This window comes from Eriocheir sinensis, chromosome 5, assembly GCF_024679095.1.
Source record: "Eriocheir sinensis breed Jianghai 21 chromosome 5, ASM2467909v1, whole genome shotgun sequence".
NCBI classification, from domain to species: domain Eukaryota; kingdom Metazoa; phylum Arthropoda; class Malacostraca; order Decapoda; family Varunidae; genus Eriocheir; species Eriocheir sinensis.
Genome location: NC_066513.1, coordinates 25,200,856 through 25,223,594, shown reverse-complemented (window position 1 = coordinate 25,223,594; position 22,739 = coordinate 25,200,856). Strand labels below are relative to the sequence as shown.

Here is a 22,739-nt window from a genome sequence, read left to right as displayed (position 1 = left end):
CGTTTGGGTGGCGCCAATGTGGGGGCCACGCCACCGACACTCATCATCAGCCGCCCGTCAGCTGCTCGGGCCCAGCGCGCGGTCAGGGCTGCTCGCACACATGCGCCTGGCTGCCTGGATCCCACTCACCATGCTTCCTGCAGCCAATGGAAAGGCCCAGGGGGTGGGTAAGAGCGAGAATGGGAGTCAAGGACCACAACAAGGTGTTGTGGTTTTAGCAGCCTTTTCCTTTCGGGTCTTATCGCAATTTTAGTTTTCAATAAAAATAAAATTTTGGGGGTCCCTATCGCAAATTCGGTGAATTGCAAACTTGAAACTCTGGAGTTAGGTACAAACTATACGTACGCAGCAGGGTAGTAGAGGTGCAACAAGGCTGCCCTGTCACCATGACAACCAATACACAGCTCAGTCATTGCCAAAGCTAAATAGAGAGTTTTATGTTAAAATAAGAACTGGGTTTACTCAGAAACATTATAAGGACATCTAGTTGTGTCTCCTACGTATCACGTACAACCTTTGTGTAATATACGAGGAAACTAATGCCTGACATGATGCTGACGGATGCCTGGAAGCTCCGCACCTCCTTCCCTGCCACCAGCTGAATGGACGTGCAAAACATACCTGAAGGGGGGAGTATGTTTTGCGTGTTCTGTGGCTATGGTGGGTGATTTTATGTGCTTCAGGTATTATAACTTCGCAATTTCAATAAATTTCCAGAAAAAAAATAACAAGAATTGGCGAGTCTCGGCGTTACTGCATTATGCATTATTGGAGAGGCAGCTGGGGGCTGATATCCCACTGCCGCAAGATTCTGTTTAACCTCGTCGAGGTGTGGGGGCATGTTTCCAACACAATACACATGCTCGGGTTTCATATCAGGGGACCTGTAACCCTCAGGGAGCAGTGTTGGGTAGGTATGAATTAACAGGATCGAACAACCACAACAGGCCTAGCAAGCTGGTGGGAATGAACACACTGCTCAAGAAACGCACGACATCATTTCTGGATGGACTTTCACATCGCCCTCTGGGCAAAGGGCATGTGGGATAGAGACACAGAACTCCAATGGACATGATCAAAGGAAACGGCAAACAATCATAGTGGCAACCTTAGAGAGAAGGAAGAGGAATTAATAGAGTTGATAAAAATGCAGAAACTAGAAATAATAGGAATATGTGAGACAAGACTTCAAGGAGATGGCAAGGGAATGCTGCATGACAACTACAAGCTTATTTACAGCGGTAAAGAAGACGGAAGGCATGGTGTGGCATTTATGCTGGCACCCACTATTGCTGAAAGAGTGGACAACATAAAACGGAGGAGAGGAAGACTGATTTAATATATCATTGAAACTTGGGAAGCGTAACATTAGCCTTGTGCAAGTTTATGCACTTCAGGTGGGGAGACCAGCGGAAGATAAGAAAAGATTTTATGAAAAACTGCAAGAGATGGTAGATGAGGCAAAGCAAAGAAAAAACATGATAATGATGGGTGATTGGAAGGAATAGAGATGGCTATGAGGGAGTTGTTGGAGCATATGGAGTCGGACATAGGAACAAAGATGGTAGAATAATATTGAATTTCTGTTTATTAAACAATCCTGCCATTATGAACACATTTTATAACCATCAGGAATCGCATAAGTGGACCTCATATGGGTGGAGTCAGGATGAAATGAGGGATACGAGAAGATCTATGATAGACCTGTTCATTGCGTATCAGCAGACTCAGATCGCTGAATAGTGATTGCTAATCTCAATAACACCCAAACAGAAAACAAGGCAAGGTAGAACGAGGCTCAAGCTAGAAAGCTTGAAGGAAGAAGATAAGCATAGGCGTAGGAGGCAGGGTTTATTTGGGGGGGCAACACCCAATTTGCCTGAATTTCAGAAACCCCGAGACATGTTAAATTACCTACATTAGGTACGAGTTAAAAGAAATTTATCAAAACCATATAGGTTATTCTTTTCTTTATTCTGAGTATTGGAGTCATGTATACATTGTTTTGTTTTTAAAAATATAACTAGTACAATAAAAATTGTCCAATTATTCAAGTCTTAAAATGTTACACAACTTATAAAGGAACACAATATCAACATATATTATACATAATGGATAAGCAATACAAATACAGATGAAAATCTGTGTAACACTGGTACATGTAATAGCATGCATACACGGCATTAAATTAGAAGAACCTGTCCCTTCCCTTTCGTCTGCCAAACACATCCACAACAGTGTTAATGTGAACTCTGTTGGCATGACCTCTTTTGATGCAGAGAAGCCCTAATGCTTAGTGTCTATCCTGGTCCATGGTAGACCTAAGGCAGGTTTTGAGTCTTCCCAAGCATGAGAATGACCTCTCTGCTGAACAGGACGTTGCAGGTATGGTTACAAGGGTTTTGGCCACTTCGGTGAAGTGTGGCAAAGTTTCACACAGAGAATTTGAGTGGAGATAGTTTACCACTTGATTTACAGTTTTCAACTCCACACCTTCAACTTCAAGATTGTGAAAAATGGCAATTTCAGCCATCAGGATGTCTTGATACACATTGTAGAAATCTGATACTATCTTCAGACTGTCCTCTGCTCCTTTGCCTAGCACTACATCTGCCAGGGATGTCAAGATTGTGTCCCTGCTTGCAAACCTGTCTCTTATTTCAGTAAGTACTCTGTCTAGTGCATCATACTACACCTCAATCCTGCCTCTCTGCTGGTCTGTGAAGGAGATAGGTTCTTTAGGAGTCTCTCCTGACAGTGCTTGCAGCCTCTTGGATGGCTTCTTTTTCTGTTTTGATGTTTCTACCTCTTCAATGTCTGGCACAAGTTCAGTGATGTTTCTAGCAGTTTTCAGGGCTCTTTCCCAAATCAGACAATATGTCTTCATCCCTGCATTTTGAGAGAATTTCTATGGTAGCATCACAAGTGACCTTTGCAGCCATCACATCAACCTCATGACCCTGCAGGGTATTTTTGTTGGAGAATATTACCTTTAAAAGTGTGCAACCCAAGGATAAACTGGAACTCCAGCATGGCTTTTACTAGACCCTTGGCATCCACATAGGTTTTGGCATCTTTGTCCTTGGACAGCTCTGTCAAAGCAAGAGTTATTCTCTCAGGCTGCTCCACCACGGCTTTCACAGCCTCCAATCTGCAAGCCCAGCGTGTCTCACTCAGAGACTTCAACTTTATAATTATATGGTGCAGAGTCAAGATCTGGCATGTGCACAGGAGCAGAGAGCATTTTCTCTTTCGGGGTGTTAAAGAAGTTGTGGATGAACTGGACAACTCCAAGCACATTCCTGATCACAGTAGTTTTCTGCAATGTACCTTGTAGTGCAAGGTTAAGTAGGTGGCCGTAACAGTGGACATAGATGGCCTTAGGTGAAACCTCTTGCATTCTTGTAGCCACAAACCTTCTCTTTGCCAGTCATGTTAGATGCCCCATCATACCACTGGCCAACTGCATTCTAATTTCTCAGCTCCAAGCTGTGCAGGACATCCAGTACCATTTTGAAGAGTACCTCTCCCTTTGCAGACTTTACATCGTGAAAGCCAACAAAGGTTTCTGTTGGTTGACCATTGTGTATATAGAGCGCAAACACACAACCACCTGCTCTTTGTTATTGATGTCTGCTGTTTCATCAACTATGATGCTGAACATCCCAGCTTCTTCCACATCTTTGGATATGTCCTTCAGCACAAGGTCAGATGCAATCTTCAGAATCTCATTTTGAATTTCTGGTGACAGCCACTGGTGTTGTGCTTCTAGCTGTGAATTTAATCTGTCAGAAAGCCATGGGATGTCTCTACATCGAAGATGCAGGTGTTCTATCAAGTTTCCACGATTTATATCTGACTGCTGTCCAATGTTAGACCTGTCTTCTGAATGCCCTCTTTGGGCAATGTTTTGTTGTGCAGTGTAAAGGATGGACTCCACAATCACTCTGAGATAGGTTCTGCTCTTTTGGACCATATCTCTGCGAGCACTGTCAAGCTGGACCAGTACTGACGTTTGTCATTGTCTGTTTACCTTTGCTGCAATCCATTTTGGCATGGCTACACTGTGGCTGTTGCTCTGAGCATGTTTTGCCAGTCTTTCATTTTTTTTCCAGTTGTTGAATGTAATGGAATGGTCAGATGGGAAGCACACAACTGACTTGCTTGACCTGTCGAAGCTTGTCCAGGGGTACAGGTAACTCGTGATTTACGCGAGTTTGGTTTACATGTTTTTTAAATAACATAGGGTCCGAAATCCAAATAAATTTTTAATTTACAGGTTTTTTCACTTATACAGGATATTTTATGGAGTGGGCACCAGATGTCTCACGCAACTGGACTCACACGGTGCCGCGGCCACACAGCTGAGCTCAGTTCTTCCCGCGCGCCACTTGAACAAGTAGTAGGAGGAGGTAGGAAGACACCTACTAAACGGGCAAGAGCTACTCCCGGTGAGGATATATGGGAAGCGAGGAGGGTGCTGAAGCCCTTCAAAGACCCTTCCCATGTCCTCACTAATCGTTTCCCTTTTGTCTCATCAACACCAGAGAGCAGTTCAGCATGCTCTCTAAAGACAGTTCCTCTCTCTTTCTACACCACACTACATTCACACAACACACACCTTTTCCCAAAATTCAAAATGGCGAAAGACAACACTGCCTCGTAGTCCCCGCCTGGGGGGGGGACCATAAATTCCCCCAGGGAGGACTCCCCTTCTGGCTGCCGACTTGAGAGGTGTCCTGATAACTCCTCAAACCTCCTCCTTATCAATTTCTGCAATTCGTGGTCTTCGTTCTAATTTTCATTCTGTGGAACACCATCTCTCGTCCTCTAAACCTTATCTTCTCTTCCTCACCGAAACACAGGTTTCTGAGGCTACTGACAGCAACCTCTACTCTGTTCCCTCCTACTATCTCTATGCTAAATTTCAATCCAAAGCTGGATGTTACGCCTACGTGCGCAACGACATCACTTGCTCTCGTGCTCACGACCTTGACTCTTCTGAATTTTCCACCATCTGGCTAAGACTTCATTGTCATTCTATTACTAAATACATCCGTGCTGTTTATCTCTCACCTAACTCAACTAACTATGTAAAATTCTTTGACTATATGAATCCTAAAGTGGAGCACATCTTGACTCACTCTCCCTTCGCTGAAATCTCCATCTTGGGAGATTTCAATGTTCACCACCAGCTTTGGCTTTCATCCTCTTTCACTGACCAGCCTGGTGAACAATCCTACAACTTTGCTCTCCTCAACGACCTAGAGCAGTTGGTTCAGCACCCTACATGTATTCCCGACTGTCTTGGAGACAGGCCCAACATTCTAGACCTCTTCCTTACCTCTAATCCTTCTGCTTACTGTCAAACTGTTCTCTCCGTTGGGCTCCTCCGATAATAACCTTATTTCTGTTTCCTGTACATCCTCTGGACCCACCGAAGAGGCGATGCTTCTGGCATTTTGCTTCAGCTCGGTGGGACGACCTGAGGATGTACTTTTCCGATTTCCAGTGGAATGATTACTGCTTCCAGGAGAGAGACCCCTCTGTGTGTGCCCAGCGCATCTCTGAGGTGATTGTCTCTGGAATGGAGGCATACATTCCACGTTCTTTCTCTACTCCTCATGCTAAAAAGCCTTGGTTTAATCATGCTTGTTCTTGTGCTATTAAAGATAGAGGCAGCTCACAAAAGGTTCCAGAGCCTTCGAACTCCCGCTAACAATGACCTTTACATTTCAGCCCAGAATCGTGCCAAATCTATTCTCCAACTTACCAAAACTTCTTTTATCAATAGAAAATGTCAACACCTTAATTCTTCGCGTGACTTCTGGCATCTAGCCAAAAATATCTCCTTCAATTTCACTTCTTCCTCTTTCCCTCCTCTCCTTAACCCTGACAGCAGTACTGCCGTCTCATCTGTCTCTAAGGCTGAACTCTTCGCTCAAACTTTCTGTAAGAACTCCACCTTGGACGATTCTGGGCATATTCCTCCTACTCATCCCCCCTCTGACTCCTTCATAAATCCTTAAGAAGTTCTTAACGCCTTCTAAGGCTATTCACTAAGTAAACACTTGCAAACGTCTTATCGTGCCCGTTTTCCTCATATTTTTAAGGTCACTCGAAACCCCTGTAAGGGATCGTAACCCGGACCCAGGGCAGATTTTCTCCATAACACGACACTGATGAAGAAGAAAACTCATGGCCAAAACAATACTGGCATGGTACATTACAGTGCTATCAAAACACTACTCTATAAGGACGTATGTCTACCGTTCATAATATCTTTCACTGATCATTAGGTGACCGTGAACTCCTACACTAATTAAATTCAATAGCCTGCTGAAAGCACTCATAATAAGTATATATGGAGAACTTGTGATGCTCGCTGAAGATTAACCAGAGTGGAGTATGGGCACTCATACATGTTTGATAAATAATTGTCGTAATTTGTAATTTCATACCTTTGACCACTAGCAAAGCCAGGAGTGCCCAACCCACCCCCAAAATTTTGTGGTAATTAAACCATCTGGAAGATTAGTTAATTTAGCTATGCATGAATCCACATGGTAAAGTGCAGTGTGTTTTACATTTCTCTCGGTTAGTCATTCTCCCCCAATTATATTTCTGGCTGCACCCCTACCTTTGACACGAGTAGATTTGAGTGATCTATTTAAGAGTCACAGACTATTCATTTTATCATGCTTTTTAATGTGGAGATAGTTATCACCAGTAAACAGCTATGAAAGTACTGGAGTTGATTTGGCAGTGATAGTTAATCTCCTTTGCAGTGAGGTTACTATCCTCAGCAGCATTAGGTTAAAATTTTAGTGGTGATAAGTTAATGTCTGTTTGGTTAAAGTGGGTATGTTAGTTTGTAAATAGATTGGGGAGTGAAGAGGGGCAGTCAATATATGCCATAGTGTTTGAAATAACAAGTTGTGGTAAATTTGCTTTAGCATTTTCATAGTGTAATACTGGTGAAACAAGATCCACATGAAAAAGCTCCATAACCTTAACAGGAAATAAGTAGTATGCATTTCAAATAGACCGCTCCTGCTAAACAATGACCCATACTTTGAGACATGAATAATGTTCGTTGGATATTTCGGTAATTGTTTAGTCACTCCATGGCTCATTCTTTTGTCTCACAATGATAGTTACTGTACTAAAGTATTACATTTATTTACTTGGCTTGCTTTACTAGATGTTGTAGGTGATGTGTCTAGTAAAGGAAAGGTAGAGTTGGGGCCATACGCTAGAGTTCGGTGATCATCTCCGTCACATTAACCCTGAGCCTATGGTAGGCAAAACCCTTTGCCCCAGAACACAGGGCCAATGTGACATTTGGGTTACAACAGTTTACCTTGCCTACGTTTCCCCAGCCTGGGACCCATTTATCAGCCAGCCCAGCGGGAAGAACACGCAACAGCCGTCAACTGCTAGACACCGAGTGTCTGGCGTCTGCTCGGGGTGGCCGGGCGGGGCCCGCCACCCGGCCGGTGGACAGGTACCGGTACCAGTTGAACGGTACGGTACCGGTACCAGATTGCTCGGTACCGGTACCAGATTGCTCGGATTTATTGAATAATTCTTCATGTCCGATTCTTTTTTTTTTAGGTTGCTAATAAATATTGTTATTAGACTATGATCGAGTACATCCATAATAACTATACATGCTATTTTTTATCGAAAAATAAATATTCACTTAATTTAGAGAGAGAGAGTGTACAACAGAAGAAACATCCTAATTAAGGGCAGAAATAAATGAGGAAAAAGTCCACTGTGTGTGAGTATGGGGGAGTGTGTGTGTGTGTGTGTCACAGTACGTGTGTGTACTAATCCTTAAATTTTGAGGTCAATGCATATACCTCACTGAGAGAGGCTTACGCAGGTTTGAGCAAGTGCCTATCTGCCTACTTCCTACAGTATCGGAAATCTCATTGATGGAACATGCAAATTTAATGTGTTGCAATTTGGGAATACTATGTATATAGGTACTTAAACACTAATGTGGACACACTGACTTAGGCATTATTTGTGTTGAAAATAATACAATATATATGAAGCATAATCTAATTCAAACAGTGGCACATTTATCTTGTTTAACACATTATAAAAAATATTGTTCATGTTCATTACAAAAAAAAAATAGAATACAATTTCTATGGGCAATCTTTCTAAAAAAAAAAAAAGAAATATAAATAACCATCTCTTTCTTAGTACAAGAAATGAGCAGTGAAATAAAAATTAACCAAGCCCTTACACCCATCGATTAACGAAAAAATTAGCACCCCTGCTTTATGAATTTTCGATGTATATGAAACATGTAAAATCTGGACTACTGTAGCTGCTACTAACTAGAGCAGAATGAAATATGCCCCAAATATATTATGTCTCGTGTACTAAGTATAAAAAAATATATTATATGACTTCACATTGGAAAAAAAAAATTCAACAATACACAGAAGCTGCCAGGTTAATTTAGTGATGGTAATCTCACTTGTTTACAGTAACAGCTAATAACTTATCTGTCTTAGCACCCTCACATGCCTCACTGTTCATATCAGATCTTGTTTTCCTGACACAAAATTGTTGCGCCTGAGTGATATTATTTTGTAAAGCCACAATGGATCAGAAGTATTCCCAAGATTGTGGCGATGTTTTCAAAAGTGTGCAGATGCTCCTCATAGGTATTTTCACCAATTTGTACACACTGAACCAATTAGGCCTACTAGTCATGCCAGAAGGAAAAAAATATCTGGAGAATTGAGTTACAGAACAAAAATTTGATATTCTAAGAATACAAGATTGACAAGCACTCTTTATAGGGAGTTTATAAGTTCTATGCCTCAGGTCATTTTTTTCTGAATAGCTTTTTTCCAAGTATGAACACCAATTGGTAGAGTGTTCATGTATTAACGCATACCTTAGAGGGGCAATAATTGAATCCCATTGTAATTTTGTCAGGCAAGGGTAAACAGACTCATCAGCAAGGAATTCCCTATTTTCTTGAATATGCCCGACTATATCCATGCCATGGTGAAGTAAGGTCTGTTAGGAGACAGGAGCTTCTACATAGTAGGGCTCCTTCTCTGCCTCCACCACTAGACATCCTCCATTGCGCCCCTCCTCCAGCAGTTTCACTAATGCTCCAGCCACGGCCTCAGCCCTAGGAAATAAACAGACCACAGTTAGAATTGAAGGTAGATTTTTGCAGGGTATCTTTGCCAATTTATAGGTACCTCTGGTACCAAAGAATTCATAGCAAAAATTCATAGCAAAAAGATATCTAGAAGACTGAAATGAGTTATAAGAGTGAACTACTCTAAAAATAAATTAATGAAACTTTATTTTGAATATTGTCAATTCATATACCAAAGCTCAAATATCGAAAATATAGTGTTTTTTCCTCCACGAAAGTAATTGGAATGGTGCGCCTAGATTAAGTGTACAATGAGTGTTATTATAATAATGAACTTTAATATTTCATTAGTCAAGTGTCTTAAGTTTGGAAGTGTTTTTTGCATATATATATATATATATATATATATATATATATATATATATATATATATATATATATATATATATATATATATATATATATATATATATATATATATATATATATATATTAATCAAACTGTGACTTATTTAGTGATACTAAAATTTTAAGGCATCTAGAAGACCTTTCTTTCGTCTGTTATGACAGACATAATGAAATATGACATAGGTATATAGATTATAGTGTTTCTTTAATAAAAGGAAGAACTCCCAGTACAAAAAAAAATCTAGTTTGGTATTCGCTGTACTTACGTCAAACTCCCAAGGCTGGATGCAAATTTGGCCATTGCCTGTGCTACTTCAGGGGAGAATGCATTCTTTATAGCATTTGCCAGCAAATCTGTCTTCACTAAGCTGGGGCACAGAGCTTGAACCTTGATCCCACTGACCTTTAGATGGAAATCATTCTGTAGAGGAAGAATGAAAATATTTATAAAACTCTTGGGTTAGTTCTCAGTAAGTAAGGGCAATTATAGATATGAAGAATGAGTGCACAGAACAGGTAATAAATGGACACAGTAACAGAGTGGCAACTCAGGAAACATAGAGTTCAGAGCAACAAAGAACCAGGTGTAGTGATGAAATTTGTAACTTTCCTGGGCCAGGATAGAGTACACTAAAATCAGACAGACAATGGAAAAGGCCGTGAAAGGCCTTTGCCATGCAGTGGAGTAATAATGACCGATAATGATAATGACAAAGGTAGTATTATGTCATAAAATTTCAACTTCAAAAACGTTTGATGCCGCACTCTACACATGACAAGAACTATGAACACCAAAACGTGAACATGAAGTGAGTGAGAGATGGCACTAAGCAACAATTAAAGGAAAAACAAGTGCCAGAGAGAAGAGACCACTTACCCCTAAGCTCCGTGTGAGGCCAACAATGGCATGCTTGCTGGCAGAGTAGACGGGGCCAAAGGGGTTGCTTTTGAGACCTACAATGCTGGAGATATTGACCACCACTCCACCTGACCCTCCTTTATTGGTGCCCATCCTCTCCAGGGCCAGTAGTGTGCCTCTCATACACCCTCCCTGTAGGTTATGAAAGATATGTTTGCCTTATAAAGCAAGTAAAGTTGGAAGCCAGGCTCGCAGATTCATAGTTAGGTAGGCTAACCACTGCACAGAAGAGGTGCTACTACGATCGCCTTTTACTCTAGTCCGACACAAATATGAAGTTCAAGGAGACTATAGATGAAGTTAGTTTGGGTGGGGCGCGAACCTCTTCATTGCGCTGCTGCATCACCCCCGGTACATCACTCTCCCCCTCATTTGTCATCTACTTACTATTTGAAATTGTGTATCAGATATTCTGCAGATATTAACTGAATAAGATTTGAAAGCGCTATGACAAGGGAAGTTCCAGAGCGGGCCCTGGCCAAAGTGACATCATAGCTGAATCGGACTACAGTTATAAAAATGTCATACATCACCATAAAAGAGTCATTGGATTAAAGTTTTTGATATATGTTTGGACATGATTTCATAGCAAGAATTAATCTCATGTACCACCTTACATCCCTGAAATTCAGTGATCCTAATTTAAGTTCTTTTACCTCATTCGCCTGCTTCGGTCAGTAATCAAGTATATTAAAAAATCAATGCACACCATTCATATTGGTAATCTTATTAGGAAACTAATATAGAACCTAGAAAATATACCTCACGTATGAAAAATAAGCATATCAAAAATTCAATTATTATAATTTATTTTCGCGTCATTTTTATGCTCTATATAATTTTTTAGACAAGTATTTTAGCCTGATATGAATTATATTTGAGATAGTGAATGCTGATTAGCAATAATAACCCATAAAATCAAATGGATTAATTCAAGAAAAATGTTGAAAGCAAATCAAGACATATCAATCCTCGGAACTACAATGGGAACTCACCAGATTCACTTCTATGGTCTTTTCCCACTTCTGTTCGTTTCCAATGCCTGCATTGTTGACAAGGATATTGACAGGCCCCAGTTTCTCAACAGTGGCATCCCAGACTCCTGCAGAGACATGAAAATAGTGAAAAATTATAATAACACTAAAACATATCTTAATTCATTCATTTCTTCTTTCTTCTTCCTACATCTAGAATTTACATGGCAGGAAAACTAAGAAACCTCTGGAATTAAAATATATAATAGATAGATACTTAGGTATTATATATTTACATACATACATACATAGACTGTGTGGATATATATATTGTTACGCCACCCCCCCTACCACACACCATACACGGGCAGGCAGGTGGCGTGATCCTCACCAGAACAACCACACGGGCACCAGTCACTCACAGCGGCCCACACAGAACACCGAGGGGAGCAGGAACGGGGCAGGGCACAAAGGATACACGTTCAACACGGCTCAAGGGCAACAAAAAGAGTGCAGAAAAAAGCCCGCTACTCACTGCTCCCATAATAGACAAAAGTAAAGAGTAGCCAAAAGAGAGGTAATTTCGGGTGGAGAGGTGTCTTGATATACTCTTCTTGAATTAGGTCAAGTCATAGGCAGGAGGAAATGCAGATGAATGATGATTGTTCCAGAGTTTACCAGTGTAAGGGATGAAAGAGGTTAACTCTGGTTAACTCTTGCATAAAGGGTTTGGACAGAATAGGGATGAGCTAGAGTAGAAAGTCGAGTGCAGCGGGGTCGCGGAAGGGGGGGAGGCATGCAGTTAGCAAGTTCAGAAGAGCAGTCAGCATGAAAACATTGATAGAAAATAGAAAGAGAGGTAACATGGCGGCGGAGTTTAATTATGAAGAGGTAGAAGACTGTCAGTATGAGGAGGGGAGATGATGAGACGATCTACTTTGTCCAAGACATCTGTGTGAGTGGAGCCCTCCCACACATGTGATGCATACTACATACGAGGGCGGACAAGGCACCTGTATATGGACAGCATCTGTGCGGGGAAGAAAATCTGGCGGAGACGATGCAGAACGCCCAGCCTCGAGGAAGCTGATTTAGTGAGAGAGGAGATATGGAGTTTCCAGTTGAGATTATGAGTTAATTAAATTTTAATACCCAGACAGTTACTCACCCTTAAAGTCATCATCACTTGTAACATTGCAGGAGACAAATATGACATTGCCTTCCCCATGGTTGGCCTGCAGCTCTGCCACGGTGGTTTGGCCCTGCTCTGTATCTATGTCAGCCACACACACCTGAGGGAGAAGGCGGCTCAGAGCACAGAACAACCATAGCACCAAGGCTCTTGAAGCCAACACGTTTTGTACGAAAGGATAATGTCTCCTGTAGCAGGTTAGCCACCCTTGACTAGCTTGTACCTACTGGACTGGCAGATGTGTACGCATGTGTCAAGTGTAGTATAACATATTTTTGTTAATCCTAATACTGATGGGTTTTTTTTTTTTTTTAAGCCAGTAGAAGGTATGTTTCCAATAGGTAAAGCAGGGTCCAAGGACTGCAGAGTTAGTGAAAAAGCATTTGGAGATGCAGAGAGAGAGAGAGAGAGAGAGAGAGAGAGAGAGAGAGAGAGAGAGAGAGAGAGAGAGAGAGAATCTACACACATATACTGTTTGTAGATGTTTAACCCCTTCAATACACAAGACAAAAAACATAAATCTGCCATTATCCCTTTTTTTACAGACTACGTAGAATAGTCCAATGACCATGACGCACATACAGCGTCTCTAGGATATGGTTCAAGAGATGAAATGACTCATATACTGCGTCATGGTACTGAAGAGGTTAAAATACTCGTATAAACAAGCTAAACCCCTTTCCGCAGTACTAGCCGCCAGATGTTCAGATTCCAAATACTTTTACCTTACTGGCGTAATACTTTTTGTAGTAGTAGAAGTAGTAGTAGTAGTAGTAGTAGTAGTAATTGTTGTAGTAATAGTAGTAGTAGTAGTAGTAGCAGTAGTAACACTGATAGTAGTAGTAGTAGTAGTAGTACGTGGTAGTAGTAGTAGTAGTAGTAATTGTAGTAGTAATAGTAGTAGTAGCAGTAGAAGCAGCAGTAGTAGAAGCAGTAATAGTAGTAGTAGTAGTAGTAGTAGTAGTAGTAGTAGTAGTGTAGGCGGTGGGTGAGTGGTAAGCGTGCGGACCCGGCATTCACCGCGCCATGCATGGACAACGTTCTCACGCTACCACCTGGGATTTTTCAGTCACCGCCGAGTGGCCTAAGACTACCCTAAGCCTACCGGCGCTACAGGCGATGTTAAAAAAAAGTAGTAGCAGTAGTGGTAATAGTAGTAGTCGTATGAAGATTATTAAGAGTGTCAGCAGTATTATAGGCCATTTACCAGAGTAAATTAACATTCAACATCCTTCCGGCCACTGTGGTGAGCGTAGACGCGAAAGGGAAGACGAGATACCTACACCCAGACACACGTAACCTTGCCCTGCTCATATGTAAACCTCTAAGTGACGCGCCTATAATTATGCCCCTTCCCAGGATGTTGTGTGGAGTGATAAAGGATTGAGAACATAGTAAGGTAACACTAACTATGAATCTACTGGCCTTGGGCGGCCGGCGTGCAGCCCGCCCAGCTATTCATCCTTTTTTTTTTTCTGGATGATCGATAAATGGATACCTTTGGAAAACCTGAGGAAGGTAAACTATGATAGCACGAACGTTACACTGGCCCTGTGTCGTTAAAGGGTCCTCTGACTCCTCTCCCACAACAGGCTCAAAGGACCAACCAAACGGAGATGAGCACCGCCGTCAAGCGCAGCTATTATGTATGCTCCCAAATTTACTTTTTACTTCTTTGCTTATTTTACTACAAGTAATGTACCCCCGCACAAGATGAATTCAGGACGTGGTATATGCTTTGAGACTTTCAAGAGACACCTTTTTTTTTATTGAACACACAGTCTCTTGATGCAATGGTGTTAGTGCTACTGTGTTTCTTGATTTTCCGTAAAATAAAACGAATTGAAACTTCCCATGAAATAAATCATGTGTGATGGTGCGTGTGAAAAGGGAAAATTTTGTGAGCTTGCACCTTCTTAATTGGAATCATTGCCGAAGTCAGTGTAGGCTTTAGAAAGAAAAATATATACATGTGGAGTGGAGGAGGAGGAGAAAAAAGCACAGTATGAGGAGGAGAGGAAGGAATAGAAGGAAGGAGGAGGAGGAAGAGAGGCGAGAGGGAGAGTGGAGGAGATGAGGCCCATTCGAGTGGGTGTTGGTGTACGTTCGAGGGAGCATGCGGGTGGGTGGGAGGGAGGGCGGGGGTACAGTTTGGGGGGAGGCAGAGTGGGTGAGGGGCTGACGTGTGTGTGTGTAGTGGCGATGTGAGTGGGTTAGTAGGCTGTTTGTTATTGTGTTTGTACAGCGACGAGGACAGCAATGTCGTAAGAGAGAGAGAGAGAGAGAGAGAGAGAGAGAGAGAGAGAGAGAGACGACAAACAGAAAGACGGAAAGAAAGGCAGAAAGGCAAGACAGACAGACAGAAACGCAAGAGAGAGAGAGAGAGAGAGAGACGGACAGAGATGAATAAAGAATTCCTCAACCTCAGTAAATTATGGCACCTCCTCGTCCTCATAATGAAGTAACCCAATATTCGTAATACGCGGAGTGATTTTTTTTAATTGCCTTCCACGCCAGTCACGACGCGCTAAGCAGACAGGTGCGTGATCATTAAGAGGGACTCAGGTGTTTGATAATCTACCTGTAACGTGAGACAAATTCGCATGTGTTTTTCTTGCTTGTTTGATAAGTTTCATTAACTCATGGGATTTTCGTTTCCGGTATGTAGGAGCGACTACGTTTTAGTTAAAGGAAGTTGGAAGTAAAACGTAGAATAAAGAAGAAACAAATCGCAGGTTCGCGTTTGTTTTAGTAATTAGAAAATACCGGAAAGAAGTAAATTCAATGTGTGTAATTGTGGGTTTATATCATTGTGTCGCTATGGTGAGTGACGATAGTGACGGTGGTGGCGATGGTGGTGTTAGCAATGGTGGCAGCGGTGGTGGTGATGGCGATGGTAGTGGTGCAGGTATATAGTGACGTTGTATCCTGCATGTTGAAAGGTAACACAGATGAAAGTAATGTGATGATATAGTGATGGTGGTGATGAAAGAAGTGAATGATGAGTTTTTGTGTGTATGTGTGTGTGTGTGTGTGTGTGTGTGTGTACGCCTAAAAAAATATACACAGAAAGATCTGCTCTCTTGGCTCTGGAGAAGCTATTACACACACACACACGAGAGAGAGAGAGAGAGAGAGAGAGAGAGAGAGAGAGAGAGAGAGAAGCGGAGGCAATAAAGATCACCCCCCCTCCTGTTTTTATCCTCATGTAAGGAAAAAAAGAAAAATATGTAGACACGTCATTCCTTAAGCTCGCTGGTTAGACAAGATGGCATGACACACCCAGACGGGCCCCTCTCTCTCTCTCTCTCTCTCTCTCTCTCTCTCTCTCTCTTATCTGTAGTCTGAGGTTTTTTGTTTATTTTCGCATGAAATATAACACTCCTTGAAAGATTACGCTTAAGAGCTGCAATAATAATAATAATAATAATAATAATAATAATAATAATAATAATAATAATAATAATAATAATAATGTAAGTCTCTGTGCCAAGTTTTCTTTCAATTGGTGTCAGCTATCGGACACGAATTTGATTCCTCCTCCTCGAGCCCCAACGCTCATCTTCCACCCTTCCCTTGGCAGTCGTTCTCTGTGGTCTTAAGAGAATTGCTTCACCATACTCCCTCACTCTTCTTGTTCGTTCTAAGTTGGAGATGATGGCACTGATGGACTACATATATATATTATAACGCCATCCCTTGTTCGCTACAGTGTCATGCCTCAATCCTGCACCCTTATTATCTCTGTGCCTTTATTCTTCCCTCATCTATATTTTGTTTTCGTTCGTTCGTTTGTATTCTCCAGTTGTCGAAAACCCGTCTGACTACATTCCTTCCTCTCTCTCTCTCTCTCTCTCTCTCTCTCTCTCTCTCTCTCTCTCTCTCTCTCTCTCTCTCTCTCTCTCTCTGTGTGTGTGTGTGTGTGTGTGTGTGTGTGTTAGTGCGCGCACCCCAGATAGGACAGTGGGGATGCGTGGGAGGGAGGGAGGGAGGGGCGAGGGGTGAGAGGGTGTAAAGTGCCTTGTGTTTATCAGTCTTTCACCGCATCACGTGCAGCTCTTGGCCACTTACGTTATCAAATCACGTCTTATTTCTTTTTTTAAGTTCACATAAACAGTCTCACTTATTTTTTCATAGAGTAATTTTCGTTTAATTCTGACGTGCTTTTTGTTAATTTGTTGTCTTGAATTTTTATATTCATTGATTTTTTTTTATCTGGATAGTATGCGTGTTCTGTAATTGTTGAGAGGGATTACTTGCATATATATATATATATATATATATATATATATATATATATATAGATATATATATATATATATATATATATATATATATATATATATATATATATATATATATATATATATATATATATATATATATATATATATATATATATATATATATATATATATATATATATATATATATATATATATATATATATATATATATATATATATATATATATATATATATATATATATATATATATATATATATATATATATATATATATATATATATATATATATATATATATATATATATATATATATATATATATATATATATATATATATATATAATAAAATATTATATTATGTCAACTTTCTGTACGGCGGCATTTTACTTGTTATTCTTTACTGGTCATTTTGGTTTTCTTTAAATGCAATTTCAACCTTGCATATTATTTCATTTTTATATTTTCATTCATCTAGTACTTTTAGACTACTTTTCTTCGCTCTAGTAACTCCATCGCACTTTTTATTACTTTCCCACATAAACACTTCTTCAGCTAATCAAATTTATTCGGTCAAGAGAGAAATTGAAGTCATTGTTTATTTCACTTAAAATAAACTATTCTATTCCATCTCTCTCTCTCTCTCTCTCTCTCTCTCTCTCTCTCTCTCTCTCTCTCTCTCTCTCTCTCTCTCAAAAATAAGATTAAATAAACTCAAAAACGTGTCACAAGTGGTAAACACATCACCCAATAAACTATGCAGTGTCAGTCCTCTTGTCGTGTCGCTTCAGTAAGGTCTCTCTCTCTCTCTCTCTCTCTCTCTCTCTCTCTCTCTCTCTCTCTCTCTCTCTCTCTCTCTCAACCTTTCACACCCCTAACTTCTGTCACTCGTCGACTCCTCCAGTCTTTTTCCTGCCTGGCGTTTAACAGTTTATCTCAATTTCCTTCTTTACGAATCACATAATTTCCTCCTCATCCCTGTTCTGCCCTACCTTCCTTCTTTTCCCTCTTCTGTTCTAATTCATCCACTCCCTTTCTCCATATCCCCCCCCCCTCTGTCTCTCTCTCTCTCTCTCTCTCTCTCTCTCTCTGGCTCTCACGCTCCTTTCTTATCAATTTCTTTTCTATTTCCCTTCATCTCTACTTTCCTACCTTCCTTTCCTTACCTTACGTATCTACTTTTCTTCTTTTCATGCTTTTCCAACCTTTCAACTCTCCTTAACCTACTTCCAATCATCTCCTCCTCTTTCTTCTTCTCCTCCCTTCCCCTCTTACCTTAGCTCCACGTGCCAGCAAGGTCTCGGCGAAGGCTCTACCCAGGCCCCTGGCAGCCCCTGTAATGATGGCGACACTGCCCTTGATCTCCATGCCCTCGCTTCTATCTGTCCTGCTGGGGAGAGGGCAAGTACAGGTGTTAATGGGAGGGTGATAGTGATGACAAGGGGTGGTTATGGTGGTGGTGTGTTGTGGGAGTGAAGGTTGAACAGGGGAATGGTGGTAATGGTGGCAAGTGATGGTGGTGGTTGTGGTAGGTTGTGGAGGGAAGGCAGGTTGAGGTGTTAAAGAGGAAATGGTAATGGTGGTGGCTGGAGGTAGTGGTGGTGGTGAGTTGCGGAGGTGAAAGGGTGAAAGGATGTGTTTTGTATTGTGTTGATGATGGCGATTGTGCTAGGAATGTGTTCTTGGTGGTGGTGATGGTGAGGTGGTGGCGACCATCATGAGAATAGTAGGTTTATAATGGTGGCAGAAGTAGTAGGGTGATGGTGGTGCTGTACTAGAGAACAGCGTTGAGGGTAGTGGTGTTGGTGGTGGTGGTGAACGTGTTGTTGTTGTTGTTACTGTTGGTGGTGATGGTGGTGATGGTAACGGTAGTGATGTTAGTGTTGGTGATGAAGATGGCAGTAGTAGTGGTGATGGTAACGGTAGTGATGTTAGTGTTGGTGATGAAGATGGCAGTAGTAGTGGTGATGGTAACGGTAGTGATGTTAGTGTTGGTGATGAAGATGGCAGTATATAGTAGTGGTTCTGATGATGGTGGAGAGTGGTGTATTGTTGGTGATGATAGTAATGGTGATGGTAGTGGTGGTGGTGGTACATACATCAGGACAATATTTAGGCAAGAAGTGAATTCATGGACAAGCTGCAAGATTTTTTGTTTTCTTATCTCGCTTATTTGTGCAATGGTGGTGACGGCGGCGGGGAGGGGGGGGGGGGGGGTAGTGTTAGTGGGTGTGGTGGTGATGATGGTGATGGTGGTGGTGGTGGTCATAACAATATGCAAGGCAAGACTTTAATATGTAAGTGACAGTATGACCATGGCACACACACACACACACACACACACTAGAGAGAGAGAGAGAGAGAGAGAGAGAGAGAGAGAGAGAGAGAGAGAGAGAGAGAGAGAGAGAGAGAGCACATAACTAAAAAAGAAACTGTCTCTGTTTATTTCTGTGGGTCATATCACAATAAATCTTCAATCTTTTCGTCCCTAAACGCATCATTAACAGAAGATAATACGCTGATAAGATAACAAGGCCATAATCTCGGGGTATATGGGAGCGTTCAGAGTGTTAGACAAACTGGAACCAAGAAATTATTACTCTCTGTGTGGGCATTATTAAATCACGACACCGTATGATATAAGGTGGGAAAACAGGGCACTCAGAAGTATAAGGTAAATTAATGAAGAAGAAAACGGAAATAAAGGGTAGGTCGAGGTTTTTAGTTTCGATTCACTCACATCTTTTTTAATTACCTCTTAAGATTTTTATTTCATCGTTTTCCCTACAATATTCATATCATAGTGGGTGATTTTGTAAGTAAATATATGCAATTAATTATAAAACAAAAATTGGGGAAACGAAAATATGAGATAACTGGATAAGTGAATATAAACGGAAAAAATAGAAAAGAAACCGAATATAATTAACGGGATATAATTATGGACACAAAGAGAAAGAAAACGGAATAAAAGGGGGAAGCTCAATTATTTATATACAGGCTAATACAGCAAACGAATAAAGAAAGAAAATTAAAAGGGAAAGCCGAGATACTAAATACGATGAATGGACAAGAAGAAAGTCAGGGGAAAGGAAGGAAAGAGCAAAAGAAAGAAAGAAGGAAAGAACAAAAGAAAGAAGGAAAGAACAAAAGAAAGGAAGAAAGAAGGAAAGAGCAAAGAAAAAAAGAAAGAAAGAAAGACCAAAAGAAAGAAAGAAAGAAGCAAAAAGCAAAAGAAAGAAAGAAAGAGAAGGAAAACAAACTGAAGATAAGCGTTGTTTTTTGTGCCTTCGTGCTCTCGGAAACGGAAATAAGAGCGAATCAGTGAGGGTGAAGAAACGCAGTCAGAGGCAAACAACAGCGTCCTCTGTGTCCCTTGAGAGAGAGAGAGAGAGAGAGAGAGAGAGAGAGAGAGAAGCAGACGAAGGCAAAAATAAGCAAAAAGAAGAAAATAAGAAGCGTAGCAAAATCACAGCGTACGAAAAACACATACACAAACACGCATTCACACATCACAAATCAAGACAGATAAAAAATGGATAAGAAAACTGCTACACAAACACACAGCCAAACAAACAAACTGGTTAATCATTGCGTGTGTGGTTTTTTCCTTATTATTTCCTCCATGCCCAAAAAGTTGCGGTTATAATATTATGGTAAGTGTTTCTCTTCCTTAGTTTCACGTGCACTTCCCTTCACTTTTTATTCTCTTGGTAGGTGAAAGCAATGGCAAGAAGCACGAAAAGAACGGGAAAAGAAAAAGAAAAAGTCGTGTAGCCATTTTTTTGGAGGGAGTTACTTGTTTTGCATAAAGGAAGTGCGTCATAGAAGAGAGAGAGAGAGAGAGAGAGAGAGAATGATACAAGAAACAAGAGGGAAAACGTTGAAGCAATCACAATCTGAAAATAATCAAAGCATCTGAGAGAAAAGAAAACGCTACAGCAAGCCACCGCGTAGTATAGATATATATTGAAAGAAGAGAATACAGGCTAAAAAATAATCCAGTGCGAAATAAATAAGTTATCCTGACAGAACGAAAATAAGTAGCATATGAAAAAAATGCGCCTCTGCAGCCTTTCCTGGTAGTAGAAAGTTTGTAAAATAGGAAAAAAATATCAAGTAAAGGTTATAAAGTTCTCGCCACTGTTGTAATGGGAAATGAAGAAATAAGGAAAAATAAAGCAAGTGAAGCAGATGACAGAATCTTAGACTTTTCAACAATGTAAACTGAAAAAAAAAAAATGTTGAAAATAAGTGAAATCATCCTGACGCGAAAAAAAACTCTACATGAAGAAAAGAAAACAAAAAGTAGAATGGAAGGAGATCACAAGATATAAGCCACTTAGAGCAACCAGCCAAGCCAGCTAGCCAACCACCCAGTCAGACAGCCAGCCACCCAGTCAGACAGCCAATCACCCAGTCAGACAGCCAGCCAAGCCAATTACATAGCCATACCCAACCCGCCAAATCAATGTAACTTACCAGTCAGAAAAGTAGCCACAAAGAGTAGTCAGACAGCCAAGCCAACCATCCAGTCAGACAGCAAGCCAAGCCAACCAGATAGCCATACCCAATCCGCCAAATCAATGCAACTTACCAATCAGAAAAATAGCCAGCAAGAGTAGTCAGACAGCCAAGCCAACCAGACACCAAAAGCCACCGAACAAGCAAACCAAAAGCCAGAATCAAGGTACAAATGCGCCTTAGTCGGCCATTCAGAGCTATCGCAAGCAGCCAGAAAAACCAGCCGGCCAGTCAAAGCCAGAATAGAGAATGCGCCGCCATATGGTCAACACTATCATGAACACCACCCACACACCCTCCTTCTCATCAGCATCATTAATTAATTACTTGCCTGTCTGACCCTGGCTGCGTCTCCGCCTTGGACGCCGACCCGAGGCAGTTGCCCATCTGAGACGAGAAGAAGGTCTGAGGCACTACCATTCCTCTCTCCCATTACCATTACCATCATTATCATACCACCCCTTCATCGCCATAACTATCACAGCTCTGACATTCCGTTCTGCCATCGCCGCGAAGAAGGACTGGGTCACTACAATTCCTAACTACCATTACCATCATGCACCGTTGCTTTCGCCGCCATTACCATACTGCCTCTCCTCACCATCGTGACAAGCACTGCCATTCCATTAAGCAAAAAAAAAAAAAAAAAAAAAAAAGCTTAGTGGAAGGACTGAGACCTAAACATACGATTGCCATTGTTCTCCTCACAGCCACGTCCACCACTTCCACCGCCACCACCACCAGAACCACCATGAGCCATGCATCTCCATCCTTCTGTTCTACAATTGCTCACCACTACTATTATTCTCTTACAGTTACAACCACCTCCATTACTACAACTACCACTTCTCCCAACACCACCACCATAGCCAGAACTTACTCTTTATTTTTTGGCATTTCCTCTTTTTTTTTCGTGTAACTTATTATCCAGGTATTACTCCATATAAATTTCATCCCATATGGAGAGGCAGTGGCTGAGTGGTTAGCGTGCCGGCGCCACGTCCAGGAGGACGCGGGTTCTAGTCTTGCCTGCTGCTAAAGATGGGATTTTTCAATTACCGCCGAGCGGCCTAAGACTACCCACATGCTGTCCGGAAGACATCCTATCAACCCGCACTCTAGATTCTCTCTAAAGGAGAAGCTTAAGGACAAGCTCGAGGGGGCAGCATAAGCCAATCATCCATTTACTTCCATGTTTCATATCTTCTACTGATGTACATGTTCACCTCCAGGCTTGCTTGCTTCTCATTATACAATAAACCATTTAATATTATTATTATTATTATTATTATTATTATTATTATTATTATTATTATTATTATAAACACTCGCCT

At 41.1% G+C, this 22,739-nt stretch overlaps 2 protein-coding genes across 2 annotated transcripts in view; one reads left to right on the top strand and one right to left on the bottom strand.

The window, feature by feature from the left end:
• Nucleotides 1–8,059: 8,059 nt before the first annotated feature.
• LOC126985623 (15-hydroxyprostaglandin dehydrogenase [NAD(+)]-like) overlaps nucleotides 8,060–22,739 on the bottom strand; it is a 22,764-nt gene continuing 8,084 nt past the window's right edge. Inside the window, exons 2-8 of the mRNA XM_050840781.1 lie at nucleotides 21,737–21,792; nucleotides 18,157–18,268; nucleotides 12,612–12,735; nucleotides 11,465–11,571; nucleotides 10,428–10,601; nucleotides 9,817–9,971; nucleotides 8,060–9,169 (exon numbers count right to left, since the gene is read on the bottom strand). Coding sequence (XP_050696738.1) covers nucleotides 9,055–9,169; nucleotides 9,817–9,971; nucleotides 10,428–10,601; nucleotides 11,465–11,571; nucleotides 12,612–12,735; nucleotides 18,157–18,268; nucleotides 21,737–21,792 — 843 coding nt within the window. The 3' untranslated portion in view covers nucleotides 8,060–9,054. The remainder of the gene's footprint in view (nucleotides 9,170–9,816; nucleotides 9,972–10,427; nucleotides 10,602–11,464; nucleotides 11,572–12,611; nucleotides 12,736–18,156; nucleotides 18,269–21,736; nucleotides 21,793–22,739) is intronic.
• Nucleotides 18,151–22,739, top strand: part of LOC126983042 (uncharacterized) — a 27,111-nt gene continuing 22,522 nt past the window's right edge. Inside the window, exon 1 of the mRNA XM_050835487.1 lies at nucleotides 18,151–18,292. The gene's annotated coding sequence lies outside the window, so the exon portion shown is untranslated. The remainder of the gene's footprint in view (nucleotides 18,293–22,739) is intronic.